The sequence below is a fragment of the Chrysoperla carnea genome, chromosome 2, assembly GCF_905475395.1.
Source record: "Chrysoperla carnea chromosome 2, inChrCarn1.1, whole genome shotgun sequence".
NCBI lineage: Eukaryota > Metazoa > Arthropoda > Insecta > Neuroptera > Chrysopidae > Chrysoperla > Chrysoperla carnea.
Window position 1 is genome coordinate 6,954,485 of NC_058338.1, and position 25,890 is coordinate 6,980,374.

The 25,890-nt window shown below is 31.4% G+C and overlaps 5 protein-coding genes across 5 annotated transcripts; 3 read left to right on the plus strand and 2 right to left on the minus strand.

Annotated features, from left to right (window-relative positions):
* The first annotated feature begins 815 nt into the window (after positions 1-815).
* LOC123292353 (prisilkin-39-like) lies at positions 816-3,139 on the plus strand. The gene is made up of 3 exons (XM_044872979.1): positions 816-929; positions 1,921-2,053; positions 2,356-3,139. The coding sequence occupies exons 1-3, from the start codon at positions 918-920 to the stop codon at positions 2,850-2,852; spliced, it is 642 nt and encodes a 213-aa protein (XP_044728914.1). The 5' UTR covers positions 816-917; the 3' UTR covers positions 2,853-3,139.
* Positions 3,140-4,204: 1,065 nt separating this feature from the next.
* Positions 4,205-7,973, minus strand: LOC123292333 (zinc finger protein 3 homolog). The gene is made up of 6 exons (XM_044872956.1): positions 7,790-7,973; positions 6,646-7,011; positions 6,334-6,537; positions 5,912-6,043; positions 5,694-5,821; positions 4,205-5,623 (listed from the first exon to the last, which is right to left on the minus strand). The coding sequence occupies exons 1-6, from the start codon at positions 7,931-7,933 to the stop codon at positions 4,954-4,956; spliced, it is 1,644 nt and encodes a 547-aa protein (XP_044728891.1). The 5' UTR covers positions 7,934-7,973; the 3' UTR covers positions 4,205-4,953.
* A 1,214-nt stretch (positions 7,974-9,187) lies between these two features.
* Positions 9,188-13,402, plus strand: LOC123291378 (zinc finger protein OZF-like). The gene is made up of 6 exons (XM_044871645.1): positions 9,188-9,316; positions 10,070-10,331; positions 10,986-11,431; positions 12,273-12,396; positions 12,669-12,890; positions 13,077-13,402. The coding sequence occupies exons 1-6, from the start codon at positions 9,188-9,190 to the stop codon at positions 13,253-13,255; spliced, it is 1,362 nt and encodes a 453-aa protein (XP_044727580.1). The 3' UTR covers positions 13,256-13,402.
* A 487-nt stretch (positions 13,403-13,889) lies between these two features.
* On the minus strand, positions 13,890-15,965 carry LOC123292355 (U3 small nucleolar ribonucleoprotein protein IMP3). Its single transcript, XM_044872982.1, has 4 exons — positions 15,753-15,965; positions 15,464-15,675; positions 14,515-14,690; positions 13,890-13,949 (listed from the first exon to the last, which is right to left on the minus strand). Exons 1-4 carry the CDS (start codon positions 15,887-15,889, stop codon positions 13,929-13,931), a joined length of 546 nt encoding a protein of 181 aa, XP_044728917.1. The 5' UTR covers positions 15,890-15,965; the 3' UTR covers positions 13,890-13,928.
* A 1,746-nt stretch (positions 15,966-17,711) lies between these two features.
* LOC123292323 (polycomb protein Pcl) lies at positions 17,712-25,679 on the plus strand. Its single transcript, XM_044872944.1, has 9 exons — positions 17,712-17,988; positions 20,251-20,769; positions 21,031-21,206; positions 21,497-21,669; positions 22,527-22,722; positions 22,797-23,038; positions 23,261-23,862; positions 24,229-24,603; positions 24,876-25,679. Exons 2-9 carry the CDS (start codon positions 20,271-20,273, stop codon positions 25,544-25,546), a joined length of 2,934 nt encoding a protein of 977 aa, XP_044728879.1. The 5' UTR covers positions 17,712-17,988; positions 20,251-20,270; the 3' UTR covers positions 25,547-25,679.
* The last annotated feature ends 211 nt before the right edge of the window (positions 25,680-25,890 follow it).

Genomic DNA, 25,890 nt, shown 5'->3' on the forward strand with positions numbered 1-25,890 from the left:
ACTTTCTAATTTTTTTGATTATAAACTGATTTTGTTCAAATTTTGATCGTAATTAAGTTTAGGGAAAAAAACCTAAATTTGTTTGTGATCTTCCCCCCTCCCCTTATTCGGGAATTCGACTTTTAAATCCCAGAGAAAATTTTTTTGACTCAGCCTTTCTTTTACGATCTCTCCGACCTTAACTTCCTTAACTCCCGTCCAAATGATGTCCCACCTCAGGACAGTCACTCTAGCCTAACCGATATTATGCGTAGCAGGCTAGCAAAGACTTTCAGGAAAAGGAGAAGCACAAATATAATTGTAAGTGACACCTGGAGTCTGTGGCGACCAATTATTAAGTCTGTCGGCCTTTGCGGGGTCGACTATTAACTATTAAGTTCGAAAGCCTTACTCAGTAGGTAGAGGCGTTGAAACTCGTATACTGCGATTTTACATTAACTCTTATGGGCTGCTCTCCTCTATCCTATACTCTTTGTGCGAAATCTCCATATACAAAAACAGTGTTACATAACATTTTTTTAAATAATAAAATCTTATACATATTATGAGTATATTTCAATCTAATGGTTAAAATGACACTTATTGAGTAATAGACGACACAGTACACAACATAAAGAACTCAGTAACTACACCCATGAAGGTTAAAAATGTTAATATTTACCAGCAACAAAAAAAGACAATACACAATAGCCACCATTATTATTCATTAACAATTTTATACCAACTAAGTACTATATTTTGTTATCTCCATGAAGGTGGAGTTCCTATATATAAAAGGTTTTATTGACAATGTCCTTTAGTGTATCCATACTCCATCAATCCATCTATCTGTCCAGTGTCCATCATTATCTAAGCAATTGTTGTCTTGTTTCTTGCAAATTTACAACAATCAATCAAAAAACAATCCCATTGTTAAAATGATTTTAAAGGTAAACACGGTTTCTGGTTTTTTCATAATTACATAAGCTTAAGTTTTTACAAGAATGTGATAAAAGTTGCATAATGTGTTTTTATTAATTTGGAAAAGTTTTGTAAAGTGTTTTATTATTATATTACTAATTTCGTAAAGTGTAAATAATATCAGTGCAGTGTAGTCTTTACAGGGGAACTTGTCAACGTGAACAGTCTAAAGTTGTCATTAAAAAGTTTTAACAGGCAGCGATCACGTATAATTCGGTTTAAATAAGTCTGAGATTAACTAAGTTCAGTTTTTTCTTATCCTTATTTGTTTGAAATAAAGGAACACTAATGTAATGTAAAAAAATACTATCAGTTGGTCTAATAATTTTTTTCCATTGGTTCACCGAAAAATAATGACTCGTTTTCGAATTATTATCGGCTTTTAAATTGAGACATTCCATAATTTCAAAATGATTTCTCTACAAAAACTATACAAGTATGTAATGTGTATTGCCTACATCGACTGATAAAAAGATGTTCTTTGATTCAGTCTAATTTTTTAAATAGATCTATAGATCAGGCAATACACATAACATAAAAGTACAATTTTTGTGAGGAAAAACGTTTTAATGTAAAATTTTTTTGAGGAAAATCAATTTGATTTGAAATATCGCAGCTTTAAAGTCAAATAACTCGAAATTGTGCCATTATTTATAGCTGGACTTATAGCAATGTAAAAAAATACTATCTATTGGTCAGATAATTTCAACGAAAAATAATGACTTGTTTTCGAATTATTATCGGCTTTTAAGTTTAGACATTCCATAATATCAAAATGATTTTCTCTACAAAAACTATACAATTATGTAAAATGTGTTGCCTATATCGACAGATAAAATAAGCTCTTTGGTTAAGTCTTATTGTTTAACTATTTATCGATCAGGCAATACCAAAGACCTTTCTTCTGGAATTTAATACATACCTACAAGATTGGAATTTGATTTTTGTATTGGGTTTCAGGAATTATTTCTAGTACTTGCAGTACACTTATCATTGAGCCTCTGCGAGCCACAATCGCAACAATTGGATACTCTAAAAATCAAAGAAAATGAAGACACCAAAGAGGATTTAAAAGCATCTGCGAGTGTAGGACGTATGTATATTTTACTTTTAATTTGTTCGCCTGTGTGTCCATTACCTATAAAAACTACATTTTCAAAATAAATCTAAACTATTTACCTATTTAATTCAATAATTTCTTTACCTTAAGGCTTCTTTTCTGGACGCATTGGACCCCATATTGCTGCCATAGAGTAAAATACCCTATTTGCATTACCCTAATTAAATTAAAATAACCTACGTTAAAAATGGCATTTATATCCATCATAATATAAACAAAATATTTAAACAATTAATTCTGTTAGTTATTTTACTTCATGTGTCTTAAATTTCTAGTTTATCAATACGCTGGATATGGAAAATATCCATACACAAATGGTCTCTATGGCGGTGCAGGATATGGAGGCGGTGCCTTAGGAGGTACCCATGGATACAATAATTATGGTTACTCTTCTCCTAGCTACGATTATGGTGGATACGGTGGTTATGGCACTGGCAGTTACGGTAAAGGTTATGGCAGTTCAAATACATACTTTTATCCACAAGTTGGAACTGGATATTCCAATTATCCGTTAAATGGATACGGAGGTTATGGTGGTTATGGGGGTAATGGGGGATTATTAAGTTATAGTGGTTATCAACATCAAGGCTACTATAATAATGGATTAAGAGGTTATGATAGTGCGTTATCTGGTAATTTAGGTTATGGATACTATTCACAAAACTATCCAAATCATGATTATAATGGATACGGTAAATATCCAACATATTCGTATCGTAGTGGTTATTCCTTACCTGGTTATGTAACCGGTTATCGTGGTTACACTCGATAAAATTTGGTCATATCTGTCAGATGTCCACTGATCTCTATATAACTGGATAGAGGATTTATATAGCAGTATGGCGACATTGAAGCATTTCCAGGGCCCCAGAACGAGTGACTGGAAACTAAATGAACTAATTGTACGAACTATAAATTTTTTAAATATGCGCTTACGCCGTTTTTGGTTTTAGTTCTATCCACTCAATTTTAATCCAGTTATATAGAGATCCCCAAATACTTACCTCTAGATTCTCTAAAAATAAACCCTTTCGTGTAATCTTGAGTTCCAAAGTTTCCATTGAATTTTTTAAGAAAATTGATTTTTGTTCAAATCAAATAATTTTGCAAATGTGTGCAATAATACAATTTTCAATTTTACCATGGCGGATTTAACTAGTTTTCGGGGTCAATGTCACTTGCCTCCTCTCTTGGAGATTAGAACACTTATTAATTATTACCCGTCGATAAAATTTGCATAAGTGTATGTTTGTATATTTTTGTGTATAAATAAATTTTTTAACAAAATTTAATGTTTTTTTATTCTTTCACCTCCCCAATTTAATAAAAGTTACAAGTTTATAGATTTATATTTTGTCTAAGGTCTTTTGGAAGCTATAATGAGCCCTTGGATGGGGCTGATGTTGTTTTAGCCGCTGGAAATACATGAAAAATCGTGATAAAATTAGTGAATCAACAACACTAATATTACAAAGAGGAAAGATTTTATTTTTGTGTAAGTGAAGTGAAGACTATAACGAAGTTGAAATAGCCCAGAAAAGCGGATGAGTAAATGCTAGTAAATAATAATAACGAAAATTGTTTATATAAAAAATGGTGATATATACTTTTTAATACCAATTTTTTTACATAGTTAACACAATTTTATTTTTTAAACTACAAAAGGTAAGTTTCATTTTGGAACTTTCAAAATGGAATCACAATACAATACAATTTATAATACTGCACGACTTTTATCAACTTTTGTTCAGGAAATAAAGCGAGTCATCCAAAATTAACGGAAGATTTGAGATTTTTAAAAATGGTAGGTTACACGAAAAAGGTTTTAAAAATAATAATGGTTTAGCAGTTATAGCTCGCAATTTTCGTAGAAACCATGATCGAAATAAGTTTACAGCCTTATAATTAAAAAAACTGTTTCTTTTTTTAATCACAATTATTTCTTGCGTTAATTTTGAGACATCCTTTATTTGAAATTGCACTTTTAAATCAATATTTAATATCCAGACAGTTATCCAAAATTTTTAGAGTTGCCAGAACCAGTGCTGCCAGACCACTTCGACCATAAAACGGTAAATAGACGTTTAAAAAATGGTGGATTCGGTAAAAACACGGTAGACTTTTTATTTTTAGATAAATCAAATTTTTACCGAATAAAAAGTTCATCAAATTAAATTCAAAATATCCGCCGAGGTGCGAAATGTAGTGGCTTAGCATGATTCTTCATTATTATAAATGTGCTACCTAAATAATAAAAACGGTAAATTTCGAAGAAAAAACGGGAAATCTGGCAACACTGGTTTGAACTTTGAGTTGAATACAACAAAAGTAGGGCATATCTTCTAACATCTGCGTTGGAACATGAAAAAATGTTGCATACATGAAAGAATTCAGTTAAAATGTAAACGCGAGGTGTGCAGTTTAGTTCAATTCGTTCATCGTTGATTTTGATTGGTTTATAAGAAAATTATAATTCTTTTAGATAAAAAAAGAGATAAAAAAATCTACGTACAAATCACTGCATGAATGGCCAACTCAGATTTATCTGGGTTCGATTCAAGGTCCAAGTCCGGAGCATTTCATAATTTTCATAATCCACCCTAATTTAAGTAAAAAAACTTATGTACAATAAGTATATTTTTATATACAGGTTGTCTCAAAAAAATTAATAATATTCCTAATGTTAAAAATTTGAGATAAGTTGTACGTTTACAAAATATAATGCCCAAGTTTTAAATTCTTCAATATTATTGAAATATCAACAAAGTTTGCAGGAAGGAAATTTGTTGCCGTTCAAATTTTTTGATTGTTCCCGATTTTGCCGGTTTGTGGCCACTCTATAGAAGGAACATTTACCAAGGAAACAAAACACTTTATAATACATTGGATAATTCAGTTCTTTGTAAAAGTGCACTATCACAAAATTTATCTTCCTTTTTGAAAAACGAGCTCGCATCAGACGATGATACTGGCGCTTGTTGCTGCTCCACTACAATGGCACTACCATCACTATTCGGTGCTGGAAGCGCACAATGTGAACGAAACCGTTGCATAGCACACTTCGCTTCATGTGCCCTACACACTTCAGATCGTGCAAACGCTCTCGCACACAACTTACACGAGTACGGACGATCACCGGTGTGCACTCGTATATGTACAGTTAACTTAGATTTTTGTGCAAATTTCTTCAAACAGAACGAACATTCATGTTTCTTCTCCGGATTATGTATCCGCCATTTATGATCGTTGAGTCGTCGTCGTGATGTGAATATTTTAGCACAGACATCGCAAACAATTTGATCGTTTGCATGTTGTGTCATGTGTGTGTAAAGACCACTCGCTGTACGTCCAGCATACGAGCAGAGTTTACACGGATAGGCACGAATATCACTGTGTGATTTATTGTGTGTTTTGAGGGCGGATTTTGTTTTGAAACGTTTGCCACACGTTTCACAAACGTGTTCACGAATTTCGTTGTGTACTAGAAAGTCATGACTTTCTAATTGTTTTTTATTGCCAGTACGTACGCCACATATTTGACATCTGAAAGAAAATTATACATTGAATAAAAAATCCTTACAGTCAAGTAAGGATTTCCCAAATTATAACTTACTTAAATTTATCTGTATGTGAGACCATGTGTGTTTTTAAGCTAATAGGACGCACTAATTTTCCACAAGTGGGACAAGGAACTTGATGTTGACCTTCATGAATAATGAGATCGACTTTTTTATTAAATACCTGAAAAATATCATTTAAAAAAAAACACATTTCAGTTCCAACATTCAAAAGATCTCAATAAGTTTTATCTTTTAGATTAAAAATGCTAACCTCTGGACATCTTTCACAATGGAAAACAGGTTTTCCTTCATGATTTTCTTGATGTTCCAGATAATCCAACATTGTTTTCGATGACGCGAAACAAATATTACAAATGTAATTACATTTTGCAGCTTGTTTTATCTGAAAACAAAAACAAAGAAATGTATTAAGGACCACCATATTCTTGGGTACCGGATTACTCTGGCGTTAAAGGGAATGAAGCAGCGGAATCGTTGACACTAGAGAAGTCGTCTCAAATGCCCCTTTCACCTGAGCTTGTCATTACCATAGCAAGATGCTCCGTAATTTACCGAATCAAGGAATTGCCACGAGTAGCTCATCTTAATTATCGGGATATTACGCAGGGAATGCGACAGACCAATCAAAACCACATATTAAAAAGCTTTCAAAATTAGAATAAATTGGTTTACCATATCTTGTCTCTCCAAAGCAATTAAATAACTTTCCAAAGAATCATCTTCCGAATCATACAGTTCATAATCTTCCTGGTTTGTTGAAAACATTCGTTTTTTCCTGGTTGATTTTGTTGGACAGGAATCGTCATCTGATGTTCTATTGCTATTTTTTCTTCCAGGTGGCCGCCCCCTTCGATTTCCCGGATGTTTGGCATAAACCTGGAAATATATACTGCTTAAATTGTATGTAATGTATCGAGGACAATAAATGCTGGCAGGAGGGAAATTAAATAACAAAAGTGGTCCACTCTGTATTTTGAAATTTACCTGTGATGGTTTATAATCCAAATCATCTTCCAATTGTTGATCAAAAGAATCATCGCGTTGATCAAAACTATCATCATGATTTGATTGTTCATCATAATCACCACTGATTCCAATATCATCCTGGATCGCTGACTCAGGTTTTGATAAATATTTAATTTCATCTTGACTATTTTCGTATTGTTCATCTTTGAATGGTTGCGAATCGGTATCAAATAATGATTGATCAATATCGGTGTTATCCGAGTTCACTGATTCACGTAGTAGTTCATCAGCTTTATGGCATATTTGTTTAAATGTTACAAATTTTACAATCTGTTCAAAGCATGCATTGCATACCGAATGTGGAAGTCGATCATTTTGAATTACCTACAACGAGAAATATTATAATTAATCGAGCTAATAAAACCGAAAAAAACCTAAAACGTTGTTTTTAATGTTACAACTCTGATTTTTTCGGTACTGGGCGTAAACTGCTCGTCTGAAGGTATAAAAAAAAAGTCAGTTTGGTCAGAAAGTGTGGTCTATTTACGCGTGGTACATTTTTTATCATGTAATTAACCCACCATATCTTAATCTGACGCGCTCGAGTTAATTTACCTATCGCAATTTTGTTTTACCTAATTTGACCGTCTGCCCTACGTGGGTCCCCCCATATTTAGGGCCAATATTTGGTGGAGGTACTGAGGAAGGTCCAAGGAACCCCCCATGTCTTAATCTGACGCGCTCGAGTAACTACACAAATCCCCTCTTGGGGATTCCCCTACTATTAAAACAAATATTAATTGATTAAACGATTATAATGTGGTTTTGATCAAATATTTGATTCAAAATCAATTCGACTTTTTATTTTGGACATTTCTAAACAATTGTTCACCTTTTTTTCAACGACAACTCTACTTATCAAGACGTTTACTTCCGGGACATACTATTTATTATACATTATTAATTTGTTTACAATATTTAAAACAAATATTAATTGTTAATAAACAATTAAAACTTTACTCTCATAAATTACCATAGATATTTGCATAATTTTAATTGTTTACAAATATTGAAGAATGAACTTTATTGTTTACAAAACTTCGATTTAACATAAAATTAAAAGCCATTTAATAAAAAAAACAAATTGAAAAGTTTAACTTACACGCAACGAAGTACAATAAAAAATATTATTTGGTAGATCTGGTACATTTTTATCAAAAATTTGTATCATATTATTTTGTGGTGCTAAACATAACCTACATGTTGTCGAAAATGAGAATGCTTTTGTTGATTTTTTCGCTTTCATTATTCCATAAAAAAACTATTTTTTTAGCACATCGAAATGTTTCTTTTTTAGGACTCAAAGGATTCACAAAACTTAGTTTTTATGTTTATTTAAGTTGTGGAATTTAGTTTTATTTTTGTTATGATATGGGTGGGTGTTTTTGTTAATAAAAAAAATATATATTTTTGTTCTTTGTTTAGCCTATGTTTGATGGTAATGTTCTCTTTCTTTTTATTAGCGATAAAACAAAATGGAGATGAATGCCTCATTAAATGCATGATGAACAATAAATAAATAATTATTTGAAATTTTTTAAATAATCTTGGACACAAAATTTTGGGATATAAGTTTTAAAATTTTTGAAACATAAATTTGTAATATATTACATAATACAATTAAAAACAGATTTTTGCTTAATGTTTATTCAAAACCGGGATCAGCTTTTAGCGAAACGATGGCACCCTGAACATAAAGTTTTTTTTATGATTTTTGTTCTTTTTTTACATGTATTAAAAGTTTAGACTAAAGTTTGTAACGATTGAAAATGTTGACATAGGACTTAGTATGTACCCAACCCCCCTCAAAACAACTTTTGCTTTTAAATATTTTTTCTCGAAAAAACTTATTTTTCGAAATTGCTTACTTGTGCCAAATTAAAGAAACATCCAGTAAACGTTGTATAAGTTCAGTCCAAAATTTTTAACGATTAGAAATACCTACTGATTGTACTGAACTCTTCGCAACAGACCACCCCCCCCCCCCACAGATACCACTTCCATGGTACAGGACTTTGGCTACTTCCACACTTCCCTGCCCAATACTGGTCAACACTTTTGACCGTCTCCGTAACATTGGCCATGAACTCTACTCGACAGACAATAATTTTGATAGCATTCCTGACCCTCCGCCACCATTCATGACCTTCCTTTAGACATCCTCACGAATATCGTCCAGAATTTTAAGTTTTTAACTTAAAAAAATACTGCTCAAGTTTTCATTGACTTCCCGAAAAATGAATCCTTACGAAAAAAATACATTCCCGACTGACCTTAAAGCCAAAAATATCGTGTTTCTAAAAATTTCAATAGTTTTTGGCTGGATGTTGATGAATCAGTCAGTCAATGATCTTTTGAATATGAAGTAATCAAACTTCTCTCTTTATGTAGAGGACAGATGTACAAAAAAAAATAAATCAAAACAACGTGGAAAAGCATTTATAACCATTTTTAGAGTAAAGCGTGTATTTTTATCAATAAATTATAAAATAAATAGAAAATGGAAGAATATGAAAATGTTTGTCGTACATGTTTATGTAAAAATAATGCAAACATATCTATATTTAATGTTGACCATATTGATTCTATTGAATTTGTAACTATTTTAAGAGAATGCACTTCAATACAAGTAAGTAAAACAAACCGCTTTTATTTACATTTCATTATCATTATGACATCATCTCATCATTTTATAAACAAATCACAATCATAGGCTTTTATTATTAAAACAATTGAATAGAAAAACAAAATTTAAATATGAATTAAATAACATATTTAAAAGCTTTTATTAAAATTCCAAACGGTTTAATAGACACCACTAAAACTTCGAAAAAACGAGTATCGATGGAGTTAAAGCGGTGTTATAGCACTATTATTTCTATAAACTGTGTATTTTTTTTCGAGAAAAGAACGAACTGACAATTTCATGTATTTCGTGGTACAACATGATAAGGTACCATGGATCATATATCATTATGTATCTAGAATCACTCCCATTGATTGTGTCTGAAAGTAATCTCTTCAACATGTAGTCTATTAATCGAGGAAATAAAACTGAAAAACAGTCTGACTCAGTAATCGACTTCCCGCCAGTATATTTTCACGGGAGCAGATGAAAAAGTTTATCTGAGTGAACTCAAGAAAATCATATTCATGCGAACTTGTGCTCGATTTACGAACACAATGTGGGGCAGAAGTACCCTACTTCACGATACTACATGCCTTACTTCACGATACTACAAACATTTTCCATCGGCTCACATACTCTTTTGCCGCGGAATCGATTCTTGGATCAAATATCTTATTTCCTCGGCTAATTTACAGTTCACTCTAAGGAACAGTACCTTGTATGTGATTGAAATATTTAAATCATTGTTTGTAGATTGCCGAATTTGACAAATTGCCAAAATTAATATGTCAAAAATGTATCGATCAAGTAAATGTTAATTATAATTTCAAAAAACAATGCTTAGAATCACAGGAAACACTTTTATTAATCAGCGAAAAGCATTCAGATATTAATATTGATAAAGTTGATATTAAGGATGAATTATTGTATACTGACACTGATAACAATTATCACGAGGACGGTAATGATGGCGATGTCAAAAGTGAAGACTTCGGCGACGATGAAAATGATTTAGGTAAGAAAGAGTTTAGAAAATAAGTGAGTCAGGTAATAGGATATTCTACTATTTTTGAAAAAGTACTGCAAATGTTGATTTTGCTAATAAAAAGTCACAAAAAATTTATTTCGGAAAAATACACACGCTTTCCTGCCAAAAACTTAAATTTTAAACCTTTTTTAAACTGTCAAAAACGCGGGCATCTAATTTGATGACATAATATCGGTATCATTATACGAAATAACACAAATAAGTTTGACATATATATTCATAGACATCTGATTATAATAAATATAAATACTTATTATCTATGGATATATTATACCCAGCTGTCTACATTGAACTAATTGATGGTCTATGACTCATACCGCTATGACATCACAGCAGGGCTTGCTCGCGTTTTAGGTCACGTGATATACAGTTTAAAAATTACGACTTTTAATTTTAATATTTTAAAAGAAAAATATGCTTTTATGACTCGAAATCAGAATATTTAAGTATATTTTTACATAAATTTTAACTTTTTTCAAATTTCATGATTTATTTTTGACTAACGTTAATACCGTCATCCTGAGTATAAGACTAATTTATTCTGACTGATTCTAATTACGGAGCATCTTGTTATTTATAACTGGGAGTTATCAGAAATACCTTAACTAGATGATTTTTTAGATGCTGACGACGACTATAACGAATATATTTGTTTAAACGACGGTGATATTAAATACGAATCAAATGACAATAATAAGAAACATAAAGCTAAAAAACGAAAAAATGGAACGACCGATACGACAGGAACCGATGACGAGCAACGTATTAAATGTGAAGAATGTAGTTTAACATTCAATAAGAAAAGTGGTCTAGATCAACATGTCCGTTTAGAGCATTCCAATCGTAAATATAAATGTGATCAATGTGATAAAAGTTTTATTTTATTGGGATGTTTAAAAAATCATCAATTAAGTCATGGTTTCAATTGTAAAATATGTTTACGAAGTTTTGAGAGTGCGGACATTTTGAATGAACATTTAGTCGAGCATAAAAATCAAAATGGTTTTGTGTGTAAAGAATGTGGAAAAGAATTTGCGAAAAAAGTTAAATTAAAATTACATTTAAGGGTAAGTTAAGAATAAAAATTTTTTTATTTTAGACGTTTACATCTTTGAGTTGGCAATATTCTTTTGTTTAACCCGTCAGCACTCGCCTATTTTTGACCATTGCTATTTGATTTATATTTTCTAATTTATATGCAAGGAATCTCTCATTAAATTAGAAAATTAAAACCCATGAAATAGGGAATATTCATGTAATTTTTTATATTTTTAATTCATTGTTTACACCGTTATAACAAAGTAAAAAGATGAATACTGCTTAAAAATGCTGTATTTAAGTGTAAAAAAATATTTAAAATACATAATAATTTTGAGATATTTAAACGCAGTTTTCTGGCGCTTTCTGTTGATGACGTATAAGTACGTGATCTGTCAATTGGTGACAGTTCAATGTATAATATACACTTTAAAAAAAATGAATTTACAACACAGAATTTACACTCGTTATTTTTAAGTTTTCTAATAAAAAGCCGTAGAATAGTATCATTTAATGAAATACCATATAAAATGTAAGTAATTAATATCATACAGTATGTCAACAAATTTGACAAGCCCGTACTATGATGTCACGTCCGTATAAAAATTTGAATTTCCGTTTTAGAAATTTTTAAATGCCCTCACTGAATTTGTACATTTATTAATTAATTTTAAGTAATTAAAAAGATATTAATTACTAAAATAATGGTTTAGTTGAAATGTCCAGTCATTAAAGTTACGGAAGAAAAATATTTGAACCAAATTTAAATTTCATAAATATTCCCTATTGAACCCAGCACTCATGCCTTTGAAATTTAAGTTTCAATGAATATCAAAAATTCCAAATATAAAAACAATACATTTTTTACAGACTCATACAGGTGAAAAACCACATTTATGTACGGTTTGTGGACGAACATTTGCATTACAAGGAAATTTAAATACTCATATGCGAATGCACAATGGAGTCAAACCATATTCATGTCATTTGTGTAGTAAGTATATCAAATGTGATCCATTTACGATGGTTTTTTTAAATGTGTTGATATTTTGGCCATAATGGTCTTGTATCGTGGCAAATAAAAACATTCCTGTAAACGGAAATGACAAAGTATTTGATATTTGAACGATTTAACAATCGAATAATCTCTCGTAAAACAGACGCTAATTGATCACCTAGATCTTGCGATTTATGGCTTGTTGATTTTTTTCTTTTGAAATATTTAAAGGTGAAAATCTCCACTTACGATATTTTTTTTGTTTACAGGTAAAGGTTTTGTACAATGGTCATCTTGGAAAAGTCATATGATAACACATGAAAACGAACGAATTTTCGATTGTCCAAAATGTAATAAAAGTTTTACACGTAAAGCGGTATTACGTAATCATTTAGCATTCCATTCAGACGTACGAAAATATTCATGTCCATTTTGTCCGAAGAAATTTAAAACATCATCGGAACTTGTTACACATCGAAATATTCATACCGGTATGTATAAACTATAGGGTGTTTAAAAACTCATTTTCAATATTCTCTGATAATTACCGATTTTTTCAGATCCTTATATCGATTTTCCCATGATCCTTAAATGCCCAGTGCCTGCAAAAGATTAATCACGGTCCTATTCTTACTTTTTTACAATAATACTGATTGTTTTTTCTATTTTATTGACAGGTGAAAAAAGTTATATTTGTTCATACTGTAACAAAAGTTTTAATCGTGCAAGTACATTACGTGTTCATAAACGGATCCACACGGGAGAAAGACCTCACGTTTGTAAAATATGCTTTAGAGGTTTTATTCAACTACATGTTTTGAACACGCATTTAAAAACGCATAAAATAAACGAATGAAATCATATAAATTTCTTTACGAAAATTGTATATTAATGAAAAATTTATGTGTATGGCCTAATTATGAATAATTTAATGAATTTTAAGTGAATTTGTTCAATAATCTCAAATGAATCTCAATTTTAGTATTTTAATTGATCTAAATAAAACGACGATAATAAAATATAATCGATTTAATTTTAATAAAAAAAATTTTTAATATATAATGTGTACAGTCTTTAATCAGTCTTTTCTGTTTTTTAAAAAAACAATATTTTGATACCATGATATATGAAAGGTATCAGGGTATATCAAGTTTAGTCCCAAGTTTGTAACGCCTAAAAATATTGATGCTACAACATATGCGATGACTGGTTAATTTGGATAACAGATAACATGTTTTTCTTAAACCTTATAATGAAAAAGTTTTTCATATGTAGCCAACTTAAGTAGACACCCTGTATACATGGTATAAGAACCTGTATACGATGTTTTCGAATAAAACAATTTTTACTCGAGTAATTTTTCCGTCGATGTAGGTATTGTTTAAAATAGGATAGCCGGTATTAGACAATTTTTTTTAAGGACAGGTTGTTTGTTTTAATTAATAAACATATTTTAATTTTGAAATTTGTTTTAATTAGTAAATATATTTTATTTAACAAATACAATTTTTTAATAAAATTTACTGGAACTAAAGTAAAAAATCATCCCGCTGAAATAAAAGAAAAACAAAATTAGGAAAAACACTTCAAGTATATTAAGTGGCTCATAGACGTTTAATAATTTCTCTCAGTTCAATGTTCCGAATTTTATTTGAACTTTAGTGGAATCAAAATCAAAGTAAAATTGATAGTTCCCATCAATCGAATGGCAAAATATAATCTACGCTTTTAAATGCTTAAAATAGTTCATACTCATGTTCGTAGCTGTGCTTGAAATATATGTACGTAAATCTTTATAAAGCCGGCGAAAAAATGTACAAAAATTTGTTTGTAACTTCATTAATAACAGACTGTATTCTGGCATTTCATTTTTTCTGTTAAAATCGCCCAATTTAATAATAAAAATAATAAAACCTAAGAGGGGTACCGCCAATGGGTCCCTAGCAACTAGCCCAAAGGGTTCTCTGTACCCTCCTTGGAGATGCTATTTAAATCAAATGAAGCTATAAAATTCTATCGAGACCAGACGCCACGCAGAATGTCTACATTATTAGCATGGATCTGATCGAAATTATCGAACGTGTGTCCATAGGCCCACTTTTTAATAATTTTTACCTCTCCGTTATATTCTAATACATGTTGTCGTATCTTTGAACTATCAACCCATGTAACAAAATCTTCTAAATTACGAGTCACCAAAAATGCGGGATCCTTCACTAATTCAGGTCCAATTCGAACATGTCCTTGTTCAATCATTTTTGTAGCATGTTTTAAATTTTCAGACATTTTATCTGCAAAAAAATATATATTTTAGTTTGTAATTATTCATAAACACTAAAATAAAGCGCAAGGACAGAGGAGTAAGGCTCCCCGGAGATAAAAATAAAAATGACTTCCAATGTTTATCAGCAGAATATGGAGAACTTTTTAGCTCTTCTTACTTAGGTTAGGTTAGGTTAGAGTGGCTCCCTGGGGTGGGACACACTTAGACCATAGGGTCCGTTGTGATACCGTTAATGGATTGGCCCATCCCCGGCCACTACTCCATGAATCATTTGGAGCTGTTTAAGAACAGCAGGAGGGCTTTGACGTCGGCTGACTTTAGGTCGGAGAGGTCGTCAAAGAGAGGCTGGCTCAAGTAAGTCCATCTCCTCATGACAAGAGCTGGGCAGTGACAGAGAAGATGAGACATTGTCTCCTCCTCGTCATCACTGTGACAGCTCCTGCAGTAGTCGTGATACACTGCCAGGCCTAAGCGTTCAGCATGCTTGCCGCCCAGCCAATGTCCTGTGATAGCCGCAACAAATTTGCGAACAGAGGCCCTTGGAAGTGATATGAGAACTTTGGAACGCCTGCGATTGTACTCAGACCATATCTGTCTTGTAGTACCACAAGTACGTTCTTCCCTCCATCTAAGATTGGCCTTTTTCCGGATATCCTATTTCAGGAGTATTTATTGATGCTTGTGTCCGGCACCATTGTGCCATTTCTGGCAAGCTCGTCGGCTTCACGATTTCCTGGAATGTCCCTGTGTCCCGGTACCCATATCAGTCTTCTTACTTACTTTTAACCATAATAATAGGTAATCGTCTACGACAAAAACAAGAAGCTGTAACTTTTTCAACAAGACTTAAATCCCATCGAGACGGAATTAAACCCATTTGATATAATTTATCTAACAGTAATGCACTTTTCTCGATTCTATACGGATCTTTTGGATCAAATTGTTTGATACTTCTTGCAACTTCACGTATTTCTCTACATAGTTTTTTGTATCTAAAATATAAAAAATTGTTATTAAAAATCATTCCATGTGCACAAAAAAAGAGTAAAAGTAATAAAAATTTACTAACGTTGCATAGTCTTCTCGTTTTTGAATGTAATATTTTTTTAAAATTTTTACTTCATGTAAATTATTATCAACTTTCCAATCGATAAAATCAACTTTTTTTAATAATTTCTGTTCATGAAATTTTAATTTTCGTACCATTTTGTTTAAAAGGCTATTTTTCTGTTAGTGTTTAAATTCGACTGTGATATTATTTTATTCCATGCTTTTATTTTAGGTTAAGTTCGTAATTACTAATCTTAAATTTGACAAATGTTTGTATCATAAATATGTGTATTAAACATAGATTGCTAACTTAAGTCTGAGACAGAGGAATTGTTCAAACAAAGAACCATAGATCTATTGTATATCATTCCATAGAATAATATAATCTATCGGATATCATTCACAACTCTAGTTCGTAGAAATTCCCTTCTTATGTCAACAACAACAACAATAATAGGCGCTACAGCCCGACGTGGGCCTTGGCCTCCTCCACAATGCGCCTCCAGACGTTACGATCCTGGGTCTTGGTTCCCCATCCAGTGACTCGCATTGTCCTCAAATCATCCAGCACCTGGACCATCCATTTGAGCTTTGGTCTTCCTCTCTTCCTGGTAGCATAGATCTTGGCGTTAAGTATCTTCTTCGGCATACTGGCGTCTTCCATTCTCTGGACGTGCCCAAACCAACGGAGTCTTTGGGATTTGATGAACGTAACAATATCTTCACCGTCCAGGATTTCTAATATCTCGCTGTTGTTCCGGATACGCCATTCTGTCTCATTGATTTGTACCGCTCCATAGATTCTTCTGATTATTTTCCATTCGAACCTTCTTATCTTCTCCTGATCTTCTGCCGTGAGTGTCCAGTTTTCACTCCCATAGGTTATTACTGGTCGAACCAAAGTCTTGTATATTTTCAACTTTATTCTTCTTGTAATCAGCTTGCTTTTCAAGAGCTTCACATTTACAAAGTATGCTCGATTGCCTCTCTGGAGTCTTTCTTTTATCGCTGTGCTAGTTTTTCCTTCGTTATTTACCTGCTCTCCGAGATAGGTGAATGAAGAGACTCCTTTAAATATCACATTTTCCCTTCTTATGTCATCGAATTATATGTTCTAAGATAATGCTTATACCCTCTTCTCCATTTCATTTAAGGGCAGCTGAGTATTTTGGAGTCGCGAATAACATCAAAAATTTCGTATTTATGGAAAATTCCTTGGTCTTTTGAAGAAATGTTTTACTCAAAACTTGTTCGTATTTTTATGGGAAAAATTTTGTTATTTAGAAGAGCTCAGCTCCATTGAGATGTATAGCGATGTTAAAGCGCTGACGTCAGGTGGTTTTGAACAATTTTTGTCATAACCTTTTTCGCAGTAAATCAATATGTACTGAGAAAATTGACTTAAAAAAAATATATAGATTTCGGTATCTGAGTGTTCTGGAGGCTAATCAGGTAGATTTATGAAATACTTGGTGTCTGAGTAAAAAAACATAATAACGTCCCAAGCAATAAATTACCACCTTCAATTATTGAATAATTTCTGTAAAAATCGATTATGGATAAACATATTAATTGAATAATTATCTAAATTAAAATGATTGATAAATATTTCATTTAAATTTTGATTGAATTTAAATAAATTAAAAAATTACAATTATTATGCATTTAATCATAGTATTACCATCTATGAATAAAAATATGTACTCATCACCTAACACAAACATTTGATTCAGTTGCGCGCTTATTTATATTTTTTAATGATAATAAATACAATTTTATTAATGAATTAATATTAAAAATAATTATAATGTGTAATAAAAAATAAAATTTTCAAAAGAAATTACATTCCATTTTACATTTATTACTAAATTAAAATAATAAAAATGAATATCCAATATTATATAAACTAAATTCAGTTATAAAATAAAACATTTATTAAATGCAGTTTCAATATGGCGGTGTCTGTGCATATTTGAAATTCGTTTATTTACCATTTGAATTCATTGAAAAACAATGTATTCATATGAAAACACATATTTATTTAATAAAAATATTTAATTTAAGTATCATTAATGAACAATATGCATAGTAAATTAAAATAAATATAACTGTTTGATTACGATTTGTGGTTAACTTTGGCGGGTATTGGGTCTGGTTAATGGTGTAGGAATTTAGGGAACCGATCAATTGGGAATATTATGGCTGAAATGTAATTTATTAATTTTTAATTAATAAGTTACTTAAGAATATTACAGGTAAGTAAAAATAAAATACTTTTATTTAATAATAAATAAACTTTTTTATTTTTAACATTATCGTTTTAATTTTTTTTTGTAAATTTGAAATATAATTTTTTTTTTGTTTGGAAAATATCAACACGTCTCAGGGTGTGAACAGAAATTTATTAAAAAATCTCTTTAAATAAAATACTTTGTTTAAAGAACTCTAATTAGTGCTGTTCATTTTTATAGTTGAAGTTTTTATTTGTCAATTTTTCCTAAAATTATTAGCTTAAGAAAATTGTAATTTATTTAAGGTATGCAAAAATAAAGTTTAAAATTTGGATAAATATCCACACTCAAAATAAATGAAAATATTTTTCTTTATAAAATGCAAATCATTAACTTGGATTTTAATTTCCCTACAAGAATTACGCAAACATTACACCGGCAAGGCTGTCTAGTTTTTAAAGGCTACTTTTAATTTTAGCCTTTTAAATTTCATTGTAAGGAGTTTAAAAAAGAAAAAAACTAGGCTTTAGAGTGTTTTTTATTTTTTTAAATTGAGTGATATTTAAATGATTTAAATAGCTGAGTAGCTGACATTTTGTTAAAAACATATTAATAAGATCTATGGTTTTTATTTGTTTTAAATAAAGAGTTTGTTTAATATCATGCTAAGTGATTTTTTCTGCGAAAGTAACCTTCTAGAAAGTTGGAAAAATTTCCAAAGGTACTTATCAATGCCCGAGTTAAAGATACTATTTACAATGTCTGTGTTTCTTAGTATGTATTTTTTAAGTCGAGGATATTTTAGCAAGGATTCTATAGTTTTGTACTTGTATGTTCTCAAAAAGGAATATTATCTAAATTTTTTGAGCATAAATGAAATTTATCATAATTTGTAGGTCTTTTTTTCATGGTCTTTTATTTATGGGTGAGGTTATACGGACACTATCGTGTGTTTACCCAGAGTCTCGCGTTAACATAATTTGGAGTAGAGATTAGAACTTTAAAAAAAATTGTAGAGTTTGTTGGAGGACATCATCTTATGACATCAGATTAAACTCAGTTCTATGTGTTGCTTTAATATCCAATTAAGATTCTAAACGATAAGAGATAGAATAATACTTTAAATTAGAAAGTTGATCCTCAAACACTAACATTTTTTCGATAATGTTCGGAGGAAATGCGACTTAGTCTTTTTATGAGAATCAACTTTCTAATTTAAAGTATTATTGTATCTCTTAACGTTTAGGTTAAGAGATAAATTGGCTATTAAAGAAACCCGAAGAACCAGGCCCAATCTGAAATCAGAACATGTCTGCGATGAAACTCGGTAATTTTTGTTTAAGTTATTTTTTGATTGGTTAACTAGAAAACGAGCTATTAGCCATTATAGATTAAAATGATCCACCCTGGATTCTGCCTTTTGGTCATTGTACCAAACGTCATTTTCTGAGAAAATATCGAGAAATTATAAAGATTATAAGCCTTGCTAAAATGTAGTACCAAATATTTGTATTCGTTTTCAAAATATACCGTGTTATTTTCGATGGTATTTATAAACCAGTACGATACCCACCTTTGTCGCTGGACTTAAAAGTAAGGACCACGGCATTATATCCTTCACATCTCTTTTTCTCACTTCCCTCTTCCATAACAATCGAAATAGGGATAGGGATTGTTTTACACAGGTAAAAATAAATGTACAGTTTTCAATTTAAAAAAAAAGAAACCCTGGTTGGACAGATGTCCATAAATCGTTTCGGTGTCCATAAAGAACGGAATTATGGAAGAGCTAGTTCACAAAGTTCACTTGAAAGAACGTTCTTTTGAACTGTTTCAGTCGTTAGACTACACAAGTCTAGCATGTGTGAACGAAAGATGTTCCAAGTAGGATATTGTATTTAATTTTTGAATTACTAAAATATCAATGACATCAAAGATATTTAGTTTCTGATCATCTATGGTTTGAGGACCAAACATCTCCAACGAAAATAGTCAACAAACGTGAATTCGCAAGACTAAGACGATTAATTAATGTGCCATAGAGATAATATCATAGAGCTGCAAAGTCGTCGGCAAACGGGTACTTTTTTACTTGGACATTTTTTGAAGTCTTAGATCAACAAGCCCTCGACCCAACACCCCTTTAGGATAGTCTAAGAAAATTTGTTTAAAAAGTTTGTAAATGCTAACAAATCCTTGCAATTTCAATATTTCATACCCGTTAATTTCTTGCGTTGCTTTTCGTACATCCTTTATATGTTTTGTATTTTTGTTTGTTTAAATCAGATTGAAGATTTGCAATAAAAATGATAAAAATGGCGACCAATACCACCTCCTTACAAATCACAAGCACACTAACTACAACAAATCGTCATAACACGGTCGTAACATCAATTGGTAGCAAAACAAACATCATCGATTTGGTGACATCAAACGAAGAAACAGATGCAGACGAAGCTGCGGTTCCTGATTCAACAACACCATTGGAGAAAGAGCGTGTAACGTTCAGTCATGGTGAAGATGTATTGTTGAAGCATAAAGATGGTCGTTATTATTTGGGTACCATTGTTGAAATTGATTATATACGTGATCAATGTCTGTTACGATTTGGTGACAACACTGAAAGTTGGGCCTCGACACGTGATCTAACAAAGCTTAGTTTACCCGATGAGGATCTGTTGTGTGTGATATGTAAAAAATCTTCACCAAAAGATCAAAATGATATTGTAGTGTGTGATAAATGTGGACGCGGTTATCATTTAGTGTGTCATCAACCGCCGATTTCATTGGAATATAAAAATGAAAGTAAGTTTATCAAGTTACTTAACTACACTTAGCATCAAACAAATTACCCCTCTAAAAAAATTATGTAGCTGTATTCTCGAGAAATACATCAGACGCGCCCATGTTATGAAGATGGTAGTTCAATCACCCTTCTTAACTATCCTCCAGTGAAACTCGAGTGTTTCAAAAGCTCTTTTTCGCTCCTGTAATTTCGTTCCTACGAGTGTTAAAATTTTCACTTAGGGAAAATTTAACGTCTTTTCTTTTTTTTTACAAATATAGGTAATTTATGGCATTGCAAGAAATGTGTGGAAAATATACAAGCACAGGGTAATATGCGTAGAATTAGAGAAACCACAACGGCACGTCGAAATAAGGATACAATTCGTAAAATATGTTCTGGTCCGGATGAAGTAAATAAAGTATTACCAATTGATCGTAGTAAATTACCTTACGATGTAAGTATTCAACAATAACTTTCAATTCACTAGGAAAACTGTAGGTGAAATTGTTCGGCGTTGTATGTTAATATTCAATCCCCGACGCAAAAAGGGGGATATTATCAGTTTGACCGCTTTGTGTGTGTTTCTGTCTGTCCACCTGTGGCATCTAAATTTCGGAGATTTAAAAAATTTTATTATTTGTAAATTTAACTTTTTTTTTCTTTTTTTTTTTTTTTAAATTATTGATAAATGTATTTGATTACTGTTGTTTAAAATTTAAAGCCAAATATTAAATTATCGTTTAGCCGGACCTGTTAAATTGGGATACCTATCATCGTGTGAACATGGAACAAATATACTGTTATTGTGGACGGAATGGTGAATGGTATACACAAATGTTGCAATGTGGACGATGTAGACAATGGTTTCATGAGAAATGTGTCAAATGTTTGCAGTATCCATTGTATTGTGGTGATAGGTATGTTCAAATTTACACTTATTCCAAATAAAAATACAGGCTGGGCTAAAAATTCTTTATTCATTTAGAAGGTTAATCACCTTTTTTAATTATTAATATTTTTAATAATTATTCGTTATATATATATATATACAGTGTGATATTTTGTATAGAGTCATAATTGTTAATTTCGAGTAACTTTTTTTAGTAACATTTTGTCAACTTTTAAAAAGGAAGGGTAGTTTACCAAAAAAAAAATAGTGATACCAAATTTTTGGCTACCCTGTACATTATTTAGAAGTTTTAAATATTCCTACATACTTTTCAGAATAAGCAAAACTTCTTATAAAGAATGACTTTTTTTCTTCTAATGCAAAATAAGAAAATTTACAAGTATAGTTATCTCTATCGGGGGACACACTATATATGTCGCAGCCAACTACCTTAATTAGCCGTTCAGTTAACAGCTTAAGCAGTCCCAAGTTTGTAACGCTTAAAAATATTGATGCTATGAACAAAATTTTCATAAAGGTGTTCATAAAATCACCTAATTAGTCCATTTCCGATTGTCTGTCCGTCTGTCATCACGATTACTTAAAAACGAAAAAATATATCGATCTGAAATTTTTATAGCGTGCTGAGGGCATAAAAAGTGAGGTCTAGTTTCGTAAATGGGCAGCATAGGTCAATTGGGTCACTCAAAAAATCGATTTCTTCAAATTTCTAGACCAGAATATTGCCTTAAACTAACGGGTTTTAAATTACATTCTGAGAGAAACGTCTGTGACTAGATCGAATTTTTATGGTTGTGCTGCAGCGGCAAAAAAAACAATGTTCGAACAAGATTTTCAATGATAATTGATAAAATTTTTGTTTAGGTTTTATGTATTTGTATGTTCAATTTGCAATTATGGTAAAGAATTTTTACGACGATTAGAAATGAAATGGGTTGATATGGTACATTTAATGTTATTTAATCTCACTGCCTTTAATGCCAAGAAGTATTACGACTTAGATAAAGTTATTATTCCATATATTAATGATAATTGGCACGCTCTACAATTACCACCAAAGGTAAGTCATTCTATCGACCATGCGCCCCTTTTTTTAGTCAAAATATTAAACTTTGTTAATTTTTTTATTTATAGATTAATAATGTGTCAAAATCAGAAAGACGTGATTTTATTTTATCAGTCTTAACAAATAATCGAAATCGATTTAAATGTGGACGTGAAATAAAAAAACGTACAACAATATGGGGTTTAAGAGTACGTCTTCCCCCACCAGCACCATGTGTAACACTGCCTTCAGTTGGTCCTATTTCGGAGACTGAATTAAAAGAACGATGGCATGGTAATCGACGGTTACAGTTCCTACCTGTTGCAAATATGTAAGTTTAGCATTAACTATCCATCTGAAAATATCAAAGAATTACACAGGTCTGCGACTAAAAAACTGCATAGGGTTTTTTTACATTTTCTTATAGATTTTGACCTCCCAAAAACAGGGAAAATATTCAAAACATTCTAAGAAAAGCTTTAAATATCCTGCAATAAAACTCGAATATCATATCTTTAGTGTAATAATTTTAATTTTAATAATTTGTTTTTAGTAAAAATGAATTGGATTCGAATTCATTCTCTGGTACAAAAAGTAATTGTTCAATGGTTGTTCCTGTCGATCCTGAAATGGTTGGTCTAATGATGGGAATGGCATATCATGATCATGCAATTAAATCAGAAACAGATTCACCATGTCCAAGTCCTGAAATCGTTGTTGATACGCAGGACAACAAGAATCGTACATTCACAACAAATTACAAACATAAATTATTAAAATTAATTCCAACAACAACCACTACACAAACTATCACAACTGCATCAACAACAGCACTAAGTTACGATGAAGATGATGACGAGAAACTAAAATCGGATATTGAATCACCATGTCCCAGTCCAACGCCAACAACATCCCCTCATATTGTACAAAAACAAAATAGTAGCAATATTTTATCAAAGTCTGAAACAGAATCGTCTTTATGTCCAAGTCCTGAGGATGATCTTGCAAATAAGAGTAGCACACCAATGCATCAACAACAAACACAACAAATACAAAAACCACAATTAGTTGGTGCTGGTTTTGTGAAACGGAGTGTACCATTTCCACAAATTAATAATAATTCAATGAGGAGAAAAAGACTGCTTGCTGTAAATGGTAAGTTTTCTTAATTAATGTATCACTGATTTTAAATTATGGTCCGCGGGATAAACGGGAAAAATAGGGAATATTCATGTATTTTTTTTTTAAATATTTTTAATTCATTGTTTACACCGTTATCACAAAGTAAAAAATTTAAATACTGCTTAAAAATGTTGTATTTAAGTGTAAAAAAATATTTAAAATACATTATAATTTTGAGATATTTAAACGCAGTTTTTTGGGGCTCTCTGTTGATGACGTATAAGTACGTGATCTGTCAGGAAGTGCAGAATTACTCCAAGAGCTCTAGATTGATGGTGTTGTCTCGTAGACATCCCGAGATTAGTAAGAATACTAACCGTTGGATATTTTTCATTACAGGTATACGACGTCACAAAAACCACCATAAAAAATTACTTAGAAAATTTACACGAAATGAAAATAATGAACATCTTCATGTACGTATGAAAAAATTACGTAAATTAATAAAAAATTCTGAACATAAGCAACAAAAAGAACAGCAACAACTGCCACCAACACCACCGGTCTCATCTGTATCAGAGGATCCACCAACTCCTCCACTTCAATCAGCAAATCAAACAAATTTGTTGTCGGAAGCATCGTCCGATTGTTGTACACTTAGTGATACGAAACAAACGAATAATACACCATCATGTGATACCACATCCGATGGTGATGAGACATCATCGAAAAGTACTTTAGATTTAATAATCCCACCACCAAAAGACTTTGAAGGTAAGTGTTTTGTTTACATAAGTGTTTCTGAGACCAAGATATTCACTTTTAAATCAAAATTGACACTTCATAATTTAAAATAAACTGCCTTTTTTTAAGCCCTGGCATTTTACATAGGATTTTAAATCCAGAAGTGTCAATTTTGCTTAGAAAGCGAATAACTTGGGCCAAAAAGCTCGTATGGTAATTTTACTATAGTTCATTTTCAAGAAAAATAGACAAGCATTCGAGTGGTATTAACAAATTTTTAGTTTTTATTCTTTTGATTACAGGTAAAAATAATCCATTCCATAATTTATCCAAAGAAAACACAACACCAAGCACAACCCCTGTAAACAACGAGGACACAACAATTGTCTCAAAACCAGTACAAACGGTTCCAAAAGTCTCATTACCATTATCGTTAACACCAGTGATCCCACCATTAATACGAACGCTTAAACGACAATTGAGTGAGAAGGACATATGTATTGGACCAAATGGTGAAGTGAAACGACGCCGACATCGACGGACCCGTTCAACGTTATTACAAGTGGCAGCTAGTAAAAATGCAACAATTTTACCGCCTACCCGATCTACGGAGACAACTCATCATCGTCAACTACGTTCCACTGTACAAACGATACCAAATTGTGTTGATTACGCATTAAATGGTCGTCGATTACGGCAACGTCAAGAGAAAGAGGTGAAAGTATCATCGACATCAACGAATAGTAGTCCAAATAATTCAATAACACCAAACGGTGTGAATACAAGTCCCACAAAAAGTGAATCGAATATTAGTATGGATGATTTAAAGAGTTCGGTGAATATCTATTTTGGAGCAGCGAATCGTATTGCATCAGGGGAGAAATTTAGTATACGAGCAAGTCGTTTGGGGCCTGAAGGTAAAATACAATATTTGGTTGAATGGGATGGACATGATCCTTTGGTAGTAACATGATATTCTATTTATTGTTTATGAGCGAACGATGCGAGGCATTATTCACGCACGATTGTTTCTCTTCTTTTTTAATGTATTTTTTAATTATCAATTTCCTTAAAACAAAAATGTTTAATTCCATACGGATTCAAAGAAACTTTTAATTCTGTATTTTTTTGAAGAGCTAGAATTTTTATAAATTTGAATGTTTCGAGGAATACAAATTTTTTTGTAAATTCCACAATGAAATTAAAATTTTTTTGTTAATCTAATTATTTCCATTAATTATTTGAACTGATGATAACAATTAGAAAAATCATGGATTTCATCAAGGAAAATCGAAGTTTCTACGGTATTTTGCCGTG

Bases quoted from the DNA above. Each gene is read 5' to 3' on its own strand.
- LOC123292323 (XM_044872944.1), top strand. From the start codon at position 20,271: ATGATAAAAATGGCGACCAATACCACCTCCTTACAAATCACAAGCACA. The intron at 20,770-21,030 runs GTAAGTTTATCA...TTACAAATATAG, and splicing joins ATTGGAATATAAAAATGAAA to GTAATTTATGGCATTGCAAG. The intron at 23,863-24,228 runs GTAAGTTTTCTT...TTTTCATTACAG, and splicing joins AAGACTGCTTGCTGTAAATG to GTATACGACGTCACAAAAAC.
- LOC123292355 (XM_044872982.1), bottom strand. From the start codon at position 15,889: ATGGTACGAAAATTAAAATTTCATGAACAGAAATTATTAAAAAAAGTT. The intron at 14,691-15,463 runs GTAAGTAAGAAG...ATTTTTTTGCAG, and splicing joins ACCTATTATTATGGTTAAAA to ATAAAATGTCTGAAAATTTA. The intron at 13,950-14,514 runs GTAAAAATTATT...CTTTTATTTCAG, and splicing joins TATTAGAATATAACGGAGAG to CGGGATGATTTTTTACTTTA.
- LOC123292353 (XM_044872979.1), top strand. The intron at 2,054-2,355 runs GTATGTATATTT...TTAAATTTCTAG, and splicing joins AGCATCTGCGAGTGTAGGAC to TTTATCAATACGCTGGATAT.
- LOC123291378 (XM_044871645.1), top strand. From the start codon at position 9,188: ATGGAAGAATATGAAAATGTTTGTCGTACATGTTTATGTAAAAATAAT. The intron at 9,317-10,069 runs GTAAGTAAAACA...CATTGTTTGTAG, and splicing joins GAGAATGCACTTCAATACAA to ATTGCCGAATTTGACAAATT. The intron at 12,397-12,668 runs GTAAGTATATCA...TTTTGTTTACAG, and splicing joins ATATTCATGTCATTTGTGTA to GTAAAGGTTTTGTACAATGG.
- LOC123292333 (XM_044872956.1), bottom strand. From the start codon at position 7,933: ATGAAAGCGAAAAAATCAACAAAAGCATTCTCATTTTCGACAACATGT. The intron at 6,538-6,645 runs GTAAATTTCAAA...ATATATTTCCAG, and splicing joins TGGATTATAAACCATCACAG to GTTTATGCCAAACATCCGGG. The intron at 5,624-5,693 runs GTAAGTTATAAT...ATTTTCTTTCAG, and splicing joins TCACATACAGATAAATTTAA to ATGTCAAATATGTGGCGTAC.